The 19235-nt window shown below is 46.7% G+C and overlaps 1 protein-coding gene across 1 annotated transcript in view; it reads right to left on the bottom strand.

Moving 5' to 3' along the window:
- Positions 1–2410: 2410 nt before the first annotated feature.
- anapc1 (anaphase promoting complex subunit 1) overlaps positions 2411–19235 on the bottom strand; it is a 100909-nt gene continuing 84084 nt past the window's right edge. Inside the window, exons 38-46 of the mRNA XM_033020496.1 lie at positions 18201–18318; positions 15839–15916; positions 13480–13547; positions 11550–11688; positions 10997–11083; positions 9495–9590; positions 7374–7569; positions 4589–4723; positions 2411–2741 (exon numbers count right to left, since the gene is read on the bottom strand). Of these exons, the coding sequence (XP_032876387.1) occupies positions 2626–2741; positions 4589–4723; positions 7374–7569; positions 9495–9590; positions 10997–11083; positions 11550–11688; positions 13480–13547; positions 15839–15916; positions 18201–18318 (1033 nt within the window). The 3' untranslated portion in view covers positions 2411–2625. The remainder of the gene's footprint in view (positions 2742–4588; positions 4724–7373; positions 7570–9494; positions 9591–10996; positions 11084–11549; positions 11689–13479; positions 13548–15838; positions 15917–18200; positions 18319–19235) is intronic.

Genomic DNA, 19235 nt, shown 5'->3' with positions numbered 1-19235 from the left:
GGCATGTTTACTGATGACACTAAAATGGATGGCATCACAGGCAGTGAAAATGGTTATCTAAAATAACAGCAGGCTTTTGATCAGCTGGGCCGAGGAATGGCTAATTGCGTTTAATGCAAGTGTTAGGTGTTGCGTTTTGGGAAGTCGGACCAGTGAATGGCGGGCCTTAGGGAGTGGTGTGGAGCAGAGGGATCAAGGAGTACAGGTACATCGTTCTCTGAAAGAGGCGTTACAAGTGGATAGGGTAGTCCAGACGGCTTTTGGTATAATGACCTTCACAGGCCAGGGTATGGAGTAGAGAAGTTGGGATGTTATGTTACAGTTGTGCAAGATGTTGGTGTGGCCACATTTGGAGTATTGTCTTCAGTTTCTGTCACCCTGCTTTCGGAAGGATGTTATTAAGCTGGAAAGAGTGCAGAGAAGATTTACGAGGATGTTTCCAGGCATTGAGGGGCTGAATTATAGGGAGGTTGAGCAGACCAGGATTTTATTCCTTGGAGCGTAGGAGGCTAGAGGTGTATAAATTCACGAGGGGAATAGACAGGGTGAATGCAGAGTCTTTTACCCACGGCAGGGGAATCAAAAACAAGAGGACATACATTTAAGGTGAGATGAGTAAGATTTAATACAAAAGTTGCCTGAGAGGCAACATTTTCATTCAGAGGGCAGTGGGTATATGGAACGAGCTGCCGGAGGTGTAGTTGAGGCTGGCTCGATAACAACATTTAAAAGACACTTGGACAGGTACATAATAGGAAACATTTAGAGGGACATGGGCCAAACGTGGGCAGGTGGGTCTAGTGTAGATGCGGTATCTCGATCGGCGTGGACAATTTGGCCATGTTGTATGACTCACTTTCAGAATAACCTGTTCTTCACACATTCCCATCAAATCCCCAAGATTCTACCACTCACCTACACTCTTGGGGCAATCTGTAGCAGTCAATTAACCTACCAGCATTTATTCCTTTAGGATGTGGGAGGAAAACAGAGCACCTGAGTAAAAAGAGCACATGGTCACAGGCGAACGTGCAAACTCCACACAGGCACACAAGCCCATGTTGATACAGGAGAACGTGCAAACTCCACACAGACACACAAGCCCATGTTGATACAGGAGAACGTGCAAACTCCACACAGACACACAAGCCCATGTTGATACAGGCGAATGTGCAAACTCCACACAGACACACTAGCCTGTGTGGACACAGTCAAACTCAACAAAGGGATGAATGGAATAGCTCTAAAGAGCTTGCACAGGAGAATAGGCTGAACAGCCTCTTATGCATTGTTACTTTGATGCCACCACATTCATAAGGGTATCTTATTGCTTCTGAGCAGCGTTCAGTAGGAATGCAGCAAATACTATTGGGTGTGCTGGTTTCTGAGGTCAGGAATGAACCCTGTGCTGTGAGAGAGCGGCTCTACCAACTGTGTCACTGTTGGATGGAAACAACTGCGACATCTTTGCATGTTCTCCTATATTTACTTGGGCCTGTGTGGAGAGCTAAAGATGGTCCTAAGAGGACACATCTCACTTTGACATTCAAGTGACCAGGTTACAAGAAATAACTTGCAATCTGGGCTTTCACTGACACTATCCTACACACCAAGGACAATTTACAGAAGCCATTTAACCTACAAACCTGCACGTCTTTGAAGTGTGGGAGGACACCAGAGCACCCGGGGAAAACCCACGCTGTCACAGGGAGAACGTACAAACTCTGTACAGACAGCACCCGTATTCAGGATTGAACCCAGGTCTCTGGTGCTGTAAGGCAGCCGCTGTGCTGCCCTGTACGCGTTCTAAGTGGTGGATCTCTGCATGTGAGTCAAACATTGAACTCCAGTGATTAAGCTTAAAGCTGTGCACGGTTCTGATGAGTGGCAGAGGAGACTGCAGATGCTGATTCTGGAACACAGTCAGGAGCCCTGCTGTGACCTCGGCTCTGCCTTCTGCACGCCACCCAGTGGATAATGTGTGACTTGCAGAATTATAACCGTCATTGGCGGACTGAACACATCAGTATCATGTGTCGGAAGGAACTGCACATGCTGGTTTACACCAAAGATAGACACAAAATGCTGGAGTAACTCAACAGGGCAGGCAGCATCTGCGGAGAGCGCCGCTGGGTTGGTTGGCGGCTGCTGTCAATCACAAGCGTGCCTGTTGTTTCCTGCAGCAGCTCAAGCAACTTGAGGCTGCGCATTATGAAACATGTCCAAAAAAGTGGAAACATGTCCCGCAGCCCCCCCAACACCCCCCCCCCCCCCAGTCCCGCAGCCCATGTGCAAGCCTAACGTCTCTGATCGGAAGTCACAGGGGAGAATCCTGAAGGATTTTCCTGTCAGTCGTTACCACAAGTTCATACAAGCAAAATTTGCAAGGCAGGAAAATCTCACGAGTAACTGCAAAAAGTAGACATCTTTATTCACTGATTCGAGCCGAATTTGGTTAACAGATACAAACCTACAACTTGATGGTGACGCACAGTAACAAATGGTGGGGTTTACTTGCTTCTTAATGTGTTTTAATGTCAGGACAATCAACTCCATAATCAGACGGCAGTGATTCCATTGATGGGCCCCGCAGGTTCTTGAGCTGTTAGTCGAGGTCAGGGGTCATCAAACCAACATGGCCTGTGGATTCCCCAGAATCACCGGAGCTAACCTCAACAAGGCCTGCACAGGTAAACGCAGCTGGCTAAACTTCAGCAGGAGTTGGGAAAATCCCGTAGTACCTAAAAAAGAAATCGAAAAAGCACCATGAGAGTGAACTTGCAAGAATATCGGCATCGCCAAAGATTTAGCCAATGTAACAAGAGAATTAATGCAATAAGATGCATGAGCTTTCTACTTCAGATGAGATCTTTAATCATAACACTTTCCTTTGAATCTAAAAAATTCCCCAGGATGATTGAAGAACACCGATTTCTTGCAGTGCTCGGTTTAACATTATATCCAGAGTCACCACCATAAAACGGCAACTGGTGGAGTTGATGCCGCAATGCCCCAGAGACCAGGGTTCGATCATAACCTCTGTACGGAGTTTGCACATTCTCCCTTTGACCACATGGGTTTTCTCAGAGTGCTCCGGTTTCCTCCCACATCCCAAAGACTTGTGGGCCTCTGTAAATTGCCTCAAGAGTGTAGGGAGTGGATGAGAATGCGGGATGAGTATGAATTGGGGATCAATGGTCGGTGGGCTGAAGAGCCAGTTTCTATGCTTTATACCTAAACTAAACAAAATACGTTCATGAGGTACAGTCCAAATGTAGAAACAAGTAAATACATATGCTGGTTAACACACAAAAGGACACACAATGCTGGAGTAACTCGGCAGGTCAGGCAACATCTCTTGAGAACGTGGATAGGTGACGTTTCGGGTCAGGACCTTTCTTCGGATTCGATGGCATTTGAAATTAATTGACCCTGAAGCCCTGACCTGAAACATCACCTATCCATGTTCTCCAGAGATGCTGCCTGACCCACTGAATTACTCCAGCACTTTGTGTCCTTTTATGTAAACCAGCATCTGTAGTTCCTTGCCTCTCCTTTTTAGGTACCGTACACTCGCCTGGATGGAATGGATGTAGAGAGGATGTTTCCACTAGTGGAAGAGTCTGGGACCAGAGGACACAGCCTCAGGATAAATGAACGTACCGTTAGAAAGGAGATGTGGAATTTCCTTAGTCAAAGGATGGTAAATCATTGGATATTTTTAAAGTGGAGATTGACAGGTTCTTGATCAGTAAGGGTGTCAAAGTTTACGCGGGAGAAGGCAGGAGAATGGGGTTAAGAGGGAAAGATAGTTCAAACATGTTTGAACGGTAGAGTCAATGGGCCAAATGGCCTAATTCTGCTCATATGATTTATGGACGAGGATTTCAAAAATCTCTCGAGATCCAAAACTGAATTTCAATTATTTATTTAAATAATATTGCATTTTATTTTATCTACAAAGTCACAATTGAAAAATAGTTCTGCAATTGTGAAGGGATTGAGAATCAAAGCACCAACCAGCAGAGAATATACCAGATTGCTGGAAGAGTTGTCCAATAGATTCATAAGACAGCAGGATAAAGGCATTTGGGCCCATCTCGTTTACTCCACCATTCAATCATGGCTGATCCATATAAACCTTTTAACCTCATTCTCCGGCCTTCCCCTCTTAACCTTTGACATTCATACTAATTCATTCATGCACTTACTCTTTCCCCATGGAGAGTTTCCCTTCATGTATGAATCCAATTCCCGGATGATTGCATTTAGAATTTAGAGATATAGCATAGAAACAGGCCCTGTGCCACCCAGCGATCACCTCGTACACGCGCTCTCTCCTACACACTAGGGTCACTTTACAGAAGCCAATTACCCTACAAACCTGCACGTCTTTGGAGTGTGAGAGGAAACCGGAGCATCCGGAGAAAGCCCCACGCGGCCACAGGGAGAACGTACAGACTGCACACAGACAGCACTCGAGGTCAGGATCAAACACGGCTCTCTGGTGCTGTGAGGCAGCAACTCGACCGCTGCCACACTGTCCCTATTCATCCACATAAGACCTAGGATCACGTTTGGTCCTTACCTTCAATTCCGTTTGCTGTCATCTGCTGGTGCGTTGGCACAGAATGGTAGACCAAAAAACAAGCCAGCATTGCGATCTGTGATTCCTCCACTGGCTGACTATTTAGGTAGGAATGTAACAGCACGTCTCCCGATGCTAAAAATGGTGGTGTGTAAAATAAAAATACAAAGATACTCAGATTATTTTCCTTCATAAGTGGAGAGCAGGGCCGATTTTTCCAAATTGGGCCCCGTTAAATTTCCGTATTTCATATGGAAATACAAATTCGCTTTGTGTCTGTGGCTGTGTTTGTGTGTCTCTATCTGCGTGTGTGTCTCTATCTGCGTGTGTGTCTCTGTCTGTGTGTGTGTGGGGGGGAGCCGTGGACAGACAGAAGGGGGATTTTCAGACGCAAACCACAAGTTTTCAGTTAAGAGTTGGACACGATTACTGTCAATACGAGCAGCTCACGGAGCAGAGTCAGAATGAGAAACACTGCTCGGCTCTCACACACACACTCGTGGAGTGAACTGTAGACATAAACGTGGCTGGGGGTAGAGGAGTGGGGGGAGGGGGAGGGAGAGGGAGAGAGAGAGAGAATTTGAGAGAGAAGAGAGAGGAAGGGGAGAGAAAGGGAGAGAGAGAGGGGAAATTGGAGAGGAGAGAGAGGAAGGGGGGGGAGAGAGAAGGAGGAGAGAGAGGGGGGAGAGAGATAGAGGGAGAGAGAGAGAGAAAGGGGGCGGGAGAGAACTCCCTTCTGCTTCACCACCACTGTTGGCTGCCCTTTGTGAAATAATTGGAGACCAAAACCAGTTACCCTTTAGATCTCCCTCCCTCTCCCTACCTCCCTCCCCCTCCCTCTCCCTCCTTCTTTAGAGAGGGGGGTGATGATGAGGGAAGGAAGGGGGGAGAGGGCGGAGGGGAGAGAGGAGTGTGCCTTGCTTGGTGGAGAAGAGGGATGTGGGAACGCTGTACGCAGGTGGTGACTCACTCTCACACTGGGATCCCCACCTGTCATTGCGCAGTCTATCTGACTCCCTGCACCCCCCCCCCCCCCACCCCCCCACATATGGAGCTAAGGAAATATGCAACGTTTCGGGTCGAAACCCTTCTTCAGATCCGGCCTGAAACGTTGGCTATTTCCTTTGCTCCATAGATGCTGCCTCAAACCCTGTCCCACTGTGAGAGTTCACCCAAGAGCTCCCCCGAGTTTAAAATCTCTGTGTAGCATCTCTGTCCCTATCTTCAAATTCCCACTTTGAAATAAAATACAATTTTCGACTTAAAAATTTCGCAGCAGGATCGCGATTAGTCGATTCCCACACATTTTCAATCGTCGTTCGATTCAGTGTAATTTTCACACCTGGTTGATGTAGTTTTTAACGCATACCCGGTACTAAACGCACGAACAATAAGGTGGTTACTGATGTTACAAACTGTTATAAATGAATATAATTTCAAAGTGAAATAGGAGATTTCCATGGAAAGAATATTTAACCAGAATATAAGGTGAGGTCGCTGCAAAATGCTCACTTAAAACAATACGCCTTCAACTCAGGATTGTTTCTTAGCCCTCTGACAGGTGTTTCAATCTTACCTCGTAGCTCGCTGTTAATCGATTCATAGCTATTAATTTTCATTCCTGGTCCGTATCGAACTTCTCCAAATGCAAACGCTTCAAGTTACACTTCTTGTGTGGTGGTAAGGGGGGGGTGCTGGCGCAGACTCGGTGGGCCGAAGGCCTGTTTCCACACCTTATCTCTGAAGTCTAAACTGAACCATCCTATCACTAACGATCTCCCATCTACCTCATTGGAGACCTTCAGACTATCTTTAATCGGACTTTACTGGACTTTATCTTTCACTAAACGTTATTCCCTTTATCCTGTACACTGACGCGGGGTCTCAACCCAAAACATCGACAATTTCCTTCCTTCCCCTATAGGTACTGCTTGACTCCACAAGTTCCTCTCGCAGTTGGTATTTCGCTCTAAACTCCACCACTTATTGTTTGAATATCCCCAACTCTCTCGTTGCCAAGATCGTTCAGTTCCCCTTCCCAACTAACTCATTTTTCTAACATCAAAATAGGGCAGCACAGAGGCACAGCTGGTAGAGTTGCTACCTCACAGCATCAGAGACCCGGGTTTGATTCTGACCTCGGGTGCAGAAGGGTGACTGATGGTCAGCGTGGATCCAATGGAGCAATGGGCCTGTTACCGTGATGCATCTTTCCACCTAACTAATGATGCTTCCTCTTGTTTACATCCATATCTGACCGTAATTTGCCATTTTGGTCTGGATCTCTGATTACACCACTTTATAGGGCAGTGCCAGTAATTCATTATCCCTTCTTGGGGCACCTCAAACTGCACATTGCAACTCGAAGTAGCCAGGAAACTCACTCTATGTAGAAACATAGAATCAACAAAAATTGGTGCAGGAGTAGGCCATTCGGCCCTTCGAGCTAGCACCATCATTCAATATGATCATGGCTGATCATCTAAAATCAGTACCCCGTTCCTGTTTTTTCCCCATATCCCTTGATTCCTTTAGCCCTAAGAGCTAAATCTAACTCTCTCTTGAAAACATCCAGTGAGTTGGCCTCCACTGCCTTCTGTGGCAGAGGATTCCAGATTCACAACTCTCTGGGTGAATAGGTTTTTCCTCATCTCAGTCCTAAATGGCCTACCCCTTATTCTTAAACTGTGACCCCTGGTTCTGGACTCCCCCAACATGGGGAACATTTTTTTAGGCATCTAGACTGTTCATTAAGAATTTTATGTACAGCACAACACTTGCTCACCATGTAGCCAATGATCTAGAGTACAGTCCAAGGAGCTCTTCATGGCAAGGAGAAACTCAGAATTGATCAGAAGTCCAGTGCTGCTGTTTTTGAAGTTGGTTTGGAGTGAAGTGGAGTTATAGAACTGCTGCACTAGTTTCATCTGCCACAACTCAAACGTTTCCGACATTTCTTTCCGTTCTAATCTCCTGACTGCCTGAAATGCAAAAATTAATTATATTACATGTTAATGTTAAAGTGCGGGACAAGGTTTTTTTTAACACATAGAGTAATGGGTGCCTGGAAAGTGCTTCCAGGGGAGGTGGTGGAGGCAGATACAATCGTGGCTTTCAAACAGCCACACAGATATGCAGGGAATGGATAGCATTTGCATCATGTGCAGACAGAGATTAGTTTAGTTGAGAGTTGCAGCATGGAAAAATGCCCTTTGGCCCACAGAGTCCACACCGACCATCAAATAAAAGTTCACACTAATTCTATGTTATCCCTTTCCTACAGACTAGAACCAATTTACAGAGGGCCAATTAACCTACAAACCTGCACGTCTTTGGGATGCGGGAGGAAACCAGAGCACCTGGAAGAAATCCACGCGGACACGGGGAGAACATGCAAACTCCACACAGTCAGATATTGGTTTATCTTGCCATTATGTTCAGCACAGACATTGTGGGCCAAAGGGGCCATTCATGGGATATAGCTTTCTGTAGAACGTGGATAAGTGATGTCAGTCTGAAGAAGAGTCTTGACCCGAAACGTCACCCATTCCTTCTCTCCACAGATGCTGCCTGTCCTGCCGAGTTACTCCAGCATTTTGTGTCTACCTTCGATCTGAAGTTTTTTCCTACACATGGATGTGATGTTTTGGGTTGGGAGTCTCCTTCAGACTGATTACGATGGGTAAGGAGAAAGCAGGAAGGGGCAGGCAGGCAAAGGTCTATAAAAGTGACTTATCCTGCTCTCAGTTGCCCCCACCTCTCTTCCAACTTTCTCCCCAACCCCCCACCCCCGTTACCACAATCAGTCTGAAGAAGGGTCCCAACACGAAATGTCACCTATCCACGTTCTCCAGAGATGCTGCCTGACCCGCTTTGTGTCTTTTCAGTTTAGTTTATTGTCACGTGTACCGAGGTACAGTAAAAAGCTTTTGTTGCGTGCTATCCAGTCAGCGGAAAGACAATTCATGATTACAATCGAGCCGTTTATAACGTGAATAACGTTTAGTGCAAGATAAAGTCCAGCAAATTCCAATCAAAGAAGGTCCAAGGGTCTCCAATGAGGTTTGTGTCGGAAGGAACTACAGATGCTGGTTTACCAGCTAACCAGTCAGTGGGCAGACTATACATGATTACAATCGAGCCACCCACAGTGTACAGCTTCTCAGACAGAGAGCGTCCCTGACCTCCAATCTACCTCATTGGAGACCCTTGAACTATCTTTAATCAGACTTTATCGTGCAGTAAATGTTGTTTCGTTCATCTTTTATGTGTGCACTGTGGATGACTTGATTGTATTCATGTATGTAGACACAAAATGCTGGAGTAACTCAGCGGGTCAAGCAGCATCTCTGGAGAAAAGGAGCAGGTGACGTTTTGGTCAAGATCCTTCTTCAGACAGGTCTCGTGTAATCTTGTATAGGCTTTTCTTTGACTGGATAGCACGCAAAAGAAAGCTTTTTTCTTACTGTACCTCGGTGCATGTAAATAATAAACTCAACTAAAATTTTAAGAAAATAGAGGATGAGGTAACAGGGGTCATGGGGAGAGCATGGGGTAATGCAAATAGTCATTGATTTGTCAATGGGTTGTTAAAAGGAACTGCAGATGCTGGTTTAAACCGAAGATTGACACAAAAAGCTGGAGTAACTCAGCGGGACAGGCAGCATCTCAGGAGAAAAGGAATAGCTGACATTTCGGCTCAAGACCCTTCTTCAGACTGAAGACGGATCTCGACCCGAAACGTCATCTATATCTTTTCGCCAGAGATGCTGTCTGACCCGCTGAGTTACTCCGGCTGTTTGTGTCTATCTTTGAATCAATGTGTTATCATTTCTGCGGTTGAAAATGAGATTTCCTCAAGGGCGTCGGAAATATGCCATGAAACTTCCACAAGGTAACTACTTACCTGGTCAATGGCCATGTACGTGGGCAACATTTCCGGCTTCTCTTGAGTAACACACTCATAGAGGATGGATGAAAGCAAATCCAGCACTTCCTGTTTCTGCAGGGACGAAACGGGTTTATTGATAAATATTACTGACAAATTGCACAGCCACATCATATCAAGAAGCAGAGGAACGGAGGGATATGGTAGACAAAAATGCTGGAGAAACTCAGCGGGTCACCCGAAACGTCACCTATTCCTTCGCTCCATAGATGCTGCCTCACCCGCTGAGTTTCTCCAGCATTTTTGTCCACCTTCAATTTTTTTCAGCATCTGCAGTTCCTTCTTAAACAATGGAAGGATATGGATCACATTTAGTTTAGTTTAGAGATACAACACGGAAACAGACCCTTTGGCCCACTGAGTCCATGCAAAATCAGCCATCAACCTGTACACTGGCACTATCCTATATCCTACACACTGGGGACATTTACAATCTTTACCAAAACCAATTAACCTACAAACCTGCGAGTCCTTGGAGTGTTAGACGAAATCGGAGTACCCAGAAAAACCCACGCTGTCTCGGGGAGAACATACAAGCTCCGTACAGACAGCACCCGTAGTCAGGATCGAACCTGGGTCTCTGGCGCTGCAAGGCAGCAACCCTACCCCTGCACCACAGTGCTGACCTGTAAATTGCCAACGTTTCAGATCGCAACCCTTTTAAAGAGACCATTTCATGTGAGGCAGGTAGGATTGGTTAATCTTGGCATCCTGTTCGACACAGACATTGTGGCCCTTAATGGCAGGTCAAGTCACCTATCCATGTTCTCCAGATGAGTTACCTGATCCCCTGAGTTACTCCAGCACTTTGTGTCTTTTTTCTGAGCTGGCATCTGCAGTTTCTTGTCGGCATCAAGATAAATATGATCTGCAGGTTCCCCTCTCCTGCGCTGTACTGCTCTATGTTTTAAGAAGCCCAAACCAGCCAACTAGATTTCAACCCAATTTCCTATCCGAAATATTAATTTGCTTCAATTGTCTACATGTACCTAATATTTATTTTGGTGGAGAATGTACAACCATCTCAAGGCACAATCATTCCTTGTTGATACATTGTGCAACTACAGACTACAGATCCCACTGCTTCATCTTAACTTAAGAGATAAATATTTTAGAGATACAGTGTGGAAAAGGCCCTTCGGCACCACACCAACCAGCGATCACCCCGTACACTAGCACTATCCTACACACGCAGGACAATTTACAATTTTACCGCAGCCAATTAACCTGCAAGGCTGTACGTCTTTGGAGTGTGGGAGAAACCTGGAGCACCCGGAGAAAACCCACACGGTCACAGCGAGAGCGTACAAACTCTGTACAGATAGCACTTGTAGTCAGGATCCAATCCTGGCACTGTAAGGCAGCAGCTCCACTGCTGCTCCACTGTGCCGCTCGATAAGTGATGTTTTGGGTCAGGACCGTTCTTCAGAATCTTGAACAGTCTGGTTCGCAACACTTACCTCCCCGTCTTTCTTTGAATGTTTGCAGAAATACTCGGCAAACGAAAGCAGAGCTGGGTCGGAGGTGAAAGCCGAGACAGCTTCTGGCTGTAAAGAAAACCACAGCAACATTTTAATATCGAGCCAAATCAAAGTTGGAAAGAAAAATAACACTTTACTTTAGAGATACAGCGTGGAAACAGTCCCTTCTGCCCACCATGTCCGAGCCGACCCAGTACACTAGCGCTGTCCTACACACCAGGGACAATTTTGTTACAATCTCATCATAGCAAATTAGTCTACAAAACTGCACGTCTTTGGAGTGTGGGAGGAAATCGTAGCAATCGGAGCACCCGGAGAAAACCCACAGTCCCAGGAAGAATATACAAACTCCATGCAGGCAACACCCGTAGTCAGGATCGAACCCGGGTCTCTGGTGCAACTCTACCACTGTGCCGCCCTGTATCTGCGCATTTACCCAGCAAATTTTATTTACTAAGGAGCAAGCCATTTCCTTACAGGGCAGAGTACTTCCCAGAAGCAGATAATAAGGAAGCAGTACTTTTGGTTTTACCTTGATCGATAGGAACTCAGGGTTTCTATGAGTGAATGTTTGAGCTAAAAGACTGCGAAACCCTTTCGGATCCTCGGTGTAGGAGAGGTGGCCCGCTCGGAGCTTGACGTAGAGAAAACCATCTTTCGATAGGATTGATCTGAAAGAGAGCCCATGAGAACCCAAAATTACCTGATGTAGACAATATCAAACCACAGCTCTCAAATACAGTAAACCCTCGCTATTACGGACCCCTATATAACGGATATCGGTTATAGCGGACCAAAGCGTCTGTACGTGGCGGCATTTGGTGGGAGATGCACAGCGCAGCATTGGGCAGCGGAACGGGTGCAACGGGGAAAGAGCGAACACCAAAACACTCTTGAGGAGCACGCAAATAGGAGGACAGGCACCTCATATTTTGTTTGGGCAGCTTACAACTCACCAACATGAATATCGATTTCTCCAACTCCAAGTAACCCTTGCGTTCCCTCTCTCTCCATCACTCCCCCACCCTAGTCCTCTGGGAAATTTCACCGTTTGTATTCCTTCATTATCGCCTCGTCCCCAGCCAACAATGGCTCATTGTGGGCTCCACCTTTCATGAGTCATCGATGCAGGCTCTTCTTTCTTTTGCACCTTCCCATACCTCAAGTGTGTCCCCCCCCCCCTCTTTGGCTCTCACTCTGATGAAGGGTCTCAACCCGAAACGTGAGTTACTATGGCATCTTGTGTCTACTCTTAAGAGCGTGTCATTGGGTACGGGTTTGCAGCGGCTGTCACAGTGAGAGGTTGGATGCAGAGGCAGCGTGCGCCACTGATCCTGTGTCACCCTGGCAACGCGTGCCCCGGTCGCCTGGTAACGCCCCCCCATCTGCCGGTTACCCAACGAGCTGGTGCCACGTGTTGGAAGCTTCCAGTTGCGGGAGAAGAGGGAGCGAGAAGCACAAAGGCAGCACAAGTACCGGGCTCGTTCCCGACGCACCGTGTGCACGGCCGAGGGTTCTGCGGCTCCCTGGCTTCACATTTAACAAGCCTTCATTCCTTACACCTTTATCTCACGTCTTTGTAAGTGCCCACTAGTTTAACCCGCCCACCCCACAACGCCGCGTTTCTTCCATCCCGGCCTTGGGTTATAATTTATATGCTTCACTTGGTTGTAAGAGACAATCGGCAATAATGGACAACCCCCCCCCACCCCCCCCCCCACCCTTCGTGGTCCGATATAGTGAGTATTCCTTTGCTCAATAAGTGAACAGGGTTCATTCAGTCTGCCAAGGCCTACTGGATCTCCCAATTGCTATCCATTTTAACCCCGTCCCATTCCCATACTAGCATTTCAGCCCTGGGCTTTCTCCATTGCCAGAGTGAGTCCACACGCAAACTGGAGGAACAGCACCTCATATTCTGCTTGGGCAGCTTACACTCAACGGTATGAATGTTGAATTCTCCAATTTTAGATAACTAAGCTACAAACAGCTCCTCCCTCCTTTAGCCCTCCTCCTCCCCCCCCCCCCCCCCCCCTTTCTTCCCTGTGTCCAACCTGGATGCGCCCCCTGTCCCCTTCCACCTATATTCCTTTGTCTGGCTTCACATTTAACAAGCCTTCATTCCTTACACCTTTATCTCACATGTCTTTGCATCACTGGCCTTTGCCCAAACAGCACACCCCCTCCACCTCACCTGTATCCATCTATTACTTCCCAAACTTTGTCCTGCCCCCACCACTCATCCAGCTTCCTCCCCTACCAAAATCAGTCCTCTTTTCCAACATTTCTCCCCACTCCCCCACCACACAGTCTGAAGAAGGGCCACGACCCGAATGGTCGCCTATCCATGTTCTCCAGAGATGCTGCCTGACCCGCTGAGTTACTTTGTGTCTTTTTTTTGAAAACCAACATCTCCAGTTTCTCATATCTAATGTAAAGTACCATGTTATTTATATACTCACTGTAAACTTTGAGCTCCTTTCAAGAGATCCATCATAATTTCCCAGTATTTGGGGCCTTTTACTTTGATCTGGAAAGAGTAAACCAGCTGTTACTACCCTATCAAAACTTGAGGCTGCACATTTCTTTTAACATGGACCATATGAATTAATACTTCATGCTTGGATTTCAAGCAGGACAAGTGGTTTGACACTCATGCCCAAAGTAACGTGTGGCATGCTTTTCCCCCTTAAAATGCTATTTCAATCATACCTTCCAAGCAGATTGGAAAAATGTAAAAAATACAGGGCTCAATTATTAAAGAGGTGAAAGTTGCTTGGTTCAGTTTTAGAGTTATGCCCCTGTCCCACTTAGGAAACCTGAACGGACACCTCTGGAGACTTTGCGCCCCACCCAAGGTTTCCGTGCGGTTCCCGGAGGTTTTTGTCAGTCTCCCTACCTGCTTCCACTACCTGCAACCTCCGGCAACCACCTGCAACCTCTGGGAACCGCACGGAAACTTTGTGTGGGGCGCAAAGTCTCCAGAGGTTTCCGTTCAGATTTCCTAAGTGGGACAGGGGCATTAGAGCATGGAAAACAGGCCCTCGGCCCACCGAGTCCACGGCAACCATCGATCACCCGTTCACACTAGTCCGATGTTATCCCAGTTTCTCATCCACTCCCTACACACGAGGGGCGATTTACACAAGGCAACTAATTACAAACCTGCACCTCTTTGGAATGTAGGAAGAAACCGGAGTACCCGGATGAAGCCTATGCAGTCACAGGGAGAACATGCCAACTCTACAAGGACAGCATCGAACCTGGGTTTCTGGCGCTGTGAGGCAGTGGCTCTACCAGCTGCACCACGGTTAGGTTGCCTTGGTCTGCCTCTCCCTAAGCCTCACCTGCTCTTCTACCACAATGTCATCTTTCTGAATAATGAAGCCAGGAATGAAAAGAAAACTACTTTGACTTGGAAGAAGACACAAAATGCTGGAGTAACTCAGTGGGTCAAGCAGCATCTCTGGAGAACATGGATCGGAGATGGGTTGGGTCGGGATCCTTATCCATGTTCTGCAGAGGTGCTTCCTGACCCACTGAGTTACTCCAGCATATTTGTGTCTTATTTTGTAAACTTGCATTTGCAGTTCCTTGTTTCTACTTTGACTGGTTTTGCTGACATACACACCTACAGTCATATAATATGGATCCTATACAAATGAATTTTTCAGAGGTTATCACTTACTTATAAAATAAACTTCAAAATAGACACTCAATCAATACTAGCAGGCAGTAAAAAAAAACACAATTAAAGGCACTTCACATTTAACATGTGCTTGATTTACACGTTTTCTGAATACAAGATACAAGATACAAGATAGATTTATTCATCACATGTGCCAGATGGCACAGTGAAATTAAATTCCCATACAGCCATACAATAAAAAAATGGACACAACACACTATAGGGTTTGACATAAAACATCCCCACACAGCAGAATCAACGTTTCCCACTGTGTGGGAAGGCACCAAAGTCAGTCTCTTCCTCCACTGTTCCTCGTGGTCAGGGCCATAATACACTTGTCAAATAATGCACTTGTCAAATTACTATCAAAGTATAATTTATTTTAGACCTTAGAGATACAATGTGAAAGCCGGATCTTCGGTTCACCGAGTCCGCGCAGACCAGCGATCCCCGTACATTGGCACAATCCTACACATTAGGGACAATTTACAATTTTTTTTTTAACAAAGCCAAATAACCTACAAACCTGCATGCCTTTGGAGTGCAGGAAGAAATTGGAGCACGCGGAGAAAACCGAAATGGTCATAGGGAGTATATACAAACTCCGTACAGACAACAACTGAGGTCAGGATTGAAACCGTGTCTCTGGCACTGTAAGGCAGCAACTCCACCACAGCACCACTTGCCGTCCCAAAATTACTCATTCCTATTTTCAGAATAATGTGGTCAAGGAGGATCTTGACCCAAAATGTTACCTATTCTTTTTCTCCAGAGTTGCTACCTGACCCGCTGAGTTACCCCAGCCTTTTGTGTCTTCAGTTTAAGCCAGCATCTGCAATTAATCCCGACACATTTTGTGTGCTCAAATTTATACCTGGGACCGTTCAGACTGTAAAGCCTGAATGACAATAAAGGATACTTTACTTTACTCATGGGAGCTTCGCCACGTGCGGTGTCTGGCATGTGTTTGATTTACGTGCTTTTTGATTCACACGCTATTTTTCAGGCACGTAACCCGCACTTAAACGTGCGGTGCCCGTACAATGTAATGTCAACTGATTTGAAGTTATCACTGGAAAATTACAAGGTTAATCTAGCCAAGAGCACTCTTGCCAAAGGAAGGTCGACTTTACCTCTTTCAGTAAGTGTAGTTCAGGAAGAAGGCAAGGCGCCATCAAGTTTACTGTCATTTCATCACTCCACTGAGAAGCCTAGATTAAAAAGAGAAATATAAACCTTTAGTTTAGGTTTAGTATAAAAATACAGTGCGGAATCAGGCCCTTCGGCCCACCTAGTCCGCTGCTGACCAGCGATCCCCGTTACACCAGCACACACTGCACACTAGGGACAATTTACAAATTTTACCAAAGCCAATTAACCTACAAACCTGTACGTCTTTGGAGTGTGGGAGGATACCGGAGCACCCGGGGGAGATGCCCCATGAAAACTAGTTGCATTTGCCATATCCCTCTCATATTCATGTAGTTAGTGTCCAAGTGTCTTTTGTGTATTGGATGGCTTCTACCACTGGGATTACTTTAGTCATCAGGATGTGTCATCAAGTTTTATTTACTCTGGGAAAGCTGATTGAGGTCCATAACTTCTTTCCATGGGGAAACACAAGCATGTCCTTGTTGTATATTAAGACGTGTCCAACAAAAAAGGTTGATGATCTGGTATTTATGTATTCTCTACCTCAGACTGTGGTCAAGAAGGCTTTCGGCACTTCATCAGTATTGAGCATAGAAGATGGGAGGTCATGTTGTAGTTATATAAGACGTTGGTGAGGCCACGTTTAGATTATCGTGTTCAGCTTTGGTCACCGCCATGTTATAGGAAACATGTTGTCAAGCAGGAAAGGGTGCACAGTAGATTTACGAGGATGTTGCCAGGACTCGAGGGCCTGAGCTATAGGGAGAGGTTCAGCAGGCTAGGACTCTATTCCTTGGAGGGCAAGACGAGGGGTGATCTTGTTCAGGTAGAGGTGTACAAAATCATGAGAGGATTAGGTCAGATAAACACACAGTTTCTTGCCCAATGTAGGGGAATTGAGAACCAGAGGACATAGGTTTAAGGTGAGGAGGGATAAGGGAGGGTGTTTTAATAAGACCCTAGGGGTAACTTTTTCACACAAAGGGTGGTGTGTATATGGAACGAGCTGCCGATGGAGGTAGTTCAGGCAGGTACTATTGCAATGTTTCAGAAACATTTAGACATGCACATGGATAGGATAGGTTTAGAGGGATATGGGCCAAATGCAGATAGATGGGACATGTTGGTAGGTGTGGGCAAGTTGGACACCTGTTTCCATGTTGTGTGACTATTACTCTCTATGACTCTATGATACACTACAAGGAAGCAAAAAAACAGCAGAATAAACTACTGGGCCATTCAAGTCTGATCGTGGGTAATCGAAGCTCAACTCCTGTTCTGTCCACCCTCTACTTTCTGTCGGAAGAAGGGTCTCGACCCGAAACATCACCCATTCCTTAAATTCAGAGACGCTGCGTGCCCCGCTGAGATCCTCCAGCATTTTGTATCTATCTTCAGTTTAAACCAGCATGTGCAGTTCCTTCCTCCACTTCTCCAGAACTGCTGCCTGACTCGTGGAGTTACTCCAGCACTTTGTGCCTATCCTGTTCTGTCTCATTTCCTCAAAACCTCGTACATCAAATTGTTAACCACCTCCACCGCGAATACTTCTGAAGATGCATCTTCCACCACCTGCTGGGACAGAGGGTCCCACAGTTTCACCATCACACAACAAAAGTCATTTTTATATGTACCTCAGTTTGAAATGACCGGCTCCTTACCTTGTAGTTATGTCCTCTTGATTGAGTCTCTCTCATGAGTGTAAACATCTCAACATCAACTCTATTGAGCCTACACGACGGCCGCAAGGCCGGACACATAAAGACACGGCGGGCCACGGCCAGTGGGGGGGGGGGGGGGGGGGGGAAGGGGGCGGAAGACGCCAAGCCGGCCTCTGTTCGTCCCCCGAAGATCGGAGAGGAAGGAGGGGGAGACGACGGACGTAAGGAGCAAGGCCGGTAGGAGAGTGAACCTACGCGGGGTCTACGAGGCCTTCCGCGCCCTCAAGGGGGAGCGAGGAGAGGGGTGTCGGCTCATTGGACGATCCAGACGTACAAGGGAAGGCGACGGCTGGAGGCCCTACAGCAGCCTGGGGCTCGCTGGAGCGGGCACCGCTCATAAGACCTGGAGCATGAACTAGACTTTGAAAATGGAGCCGAAACCTGTTGCATCTTGTATGCGGTCCCAGTGGACTATTTCTGTACACTTTGCTAATTGGGGATCGTGCTTAGGCAATGAGCGTGGTGAATGTTGCTCACCATCTTCTGTACGGTTACTCTGCTTTCCAGTCCCCCTGTCAAATTAGTTTCAACCCTCCTGAGCAGTGTAACCTTCCTGCGAGAATACGAGTTAACTATGAGGTGCTGCTCTGATTGTGAATGTCGCCAACTCGAGCGCACGTACCTTGTAGGTGACCTTGATGAGGGCGTAGCACGGTGTGTTGGTATCCACGTCGACAGGCACCAGGAGCCGTGGCTCGGCAGCAAGCACGTACAAGTGCCTCAACGCTTGAAGGTGATACCTGGGGGGAAAAAACTACCACGACTCAGGGCGGCGCAGGGTAGAGTTGCTGCCTCACAGTGCCAGAGACCCGGGATCGATCCTGACTACGGGTGCTGTCTGTACGGAGTTTGTACGGCTTGCACTCGCTAGAATTTAGAAGATTGAGGGGGGATCTTATAGAAACTTACAAAATTCTTAAGGGGTTGGACAGGCTAGATGCAGGAAGATTGTTCCTGATGTTGGGGAAGTCCAGAACAAGTGGTCACAATTTAATGATAAGGGGGAAGTCTTTTAGGACTGAGATGAGAAAAACATTTTTTACACAGAGAGTGGTGAATCTCTGGAATTCTCTGCCACAGAATGTAGTTGAGGCCAGTTCATTGGCTATATTTAAGAGGGAGTTAGATGTGGCCCTTGTGGCTAAAAGGATCGGGGGTATGGAGAGAAAGCAGGTACAGGATACTGAGTTGGATGATCAGCCATGATCATACTGAACGGCGGTGCAGGCTCGAAGGGCCGAATTGCCTACTCCTGCACCTATTTTCTATGTTTCTAGGTTTCTATGTACATTCTCCCTGTGGGTGGGGGAAGAGAAACTGCATGAGGATCTCCGGGTGTTCTGGTTTCCTCACACTTCCCAAAGACGTGCAGGTTTATAGGTTAATTAGCTTCTGCCAATTGTAAATTGTCCCTTGTGTGTAGGTTAGTGTTAGTGTACAGGGTGATCGCCGGTCGGTGTGGACTCCGGTGTATCAAGATGGATATAAACTGAACTAAGCTGTACATGACATTGGCGAGATCACACATGGCCTATTATGTTGCATTTCTGTTGGCCATGTAAGGCACCTAGGTTGCCATGGATGAGTTGGACTAAAGGGTCTGTTTCTGTGCTTTATAACTCTATGACTCCAAATCGCTGCTCGTGTGCAAGTGTGG

This window comes from Amblyraja radiata, chromosome 5, assembly GCF_010909765.2.
Source record: "Amblyraja radiata isolate CabotCenter1 chromosome 5, sAmbRad1.1.pri, whole genome shotgun sequence".
Classification (NCBI taxonomy): Eukaryota; Metazoa; Chordata; class Chondrichthyes; order Rajiformes; family Rajidae; genus Amblyraja; species Amblyraja radiata.
This window is presented reverse-complemented; position numbering and strand designations above follow the sequence as displayed.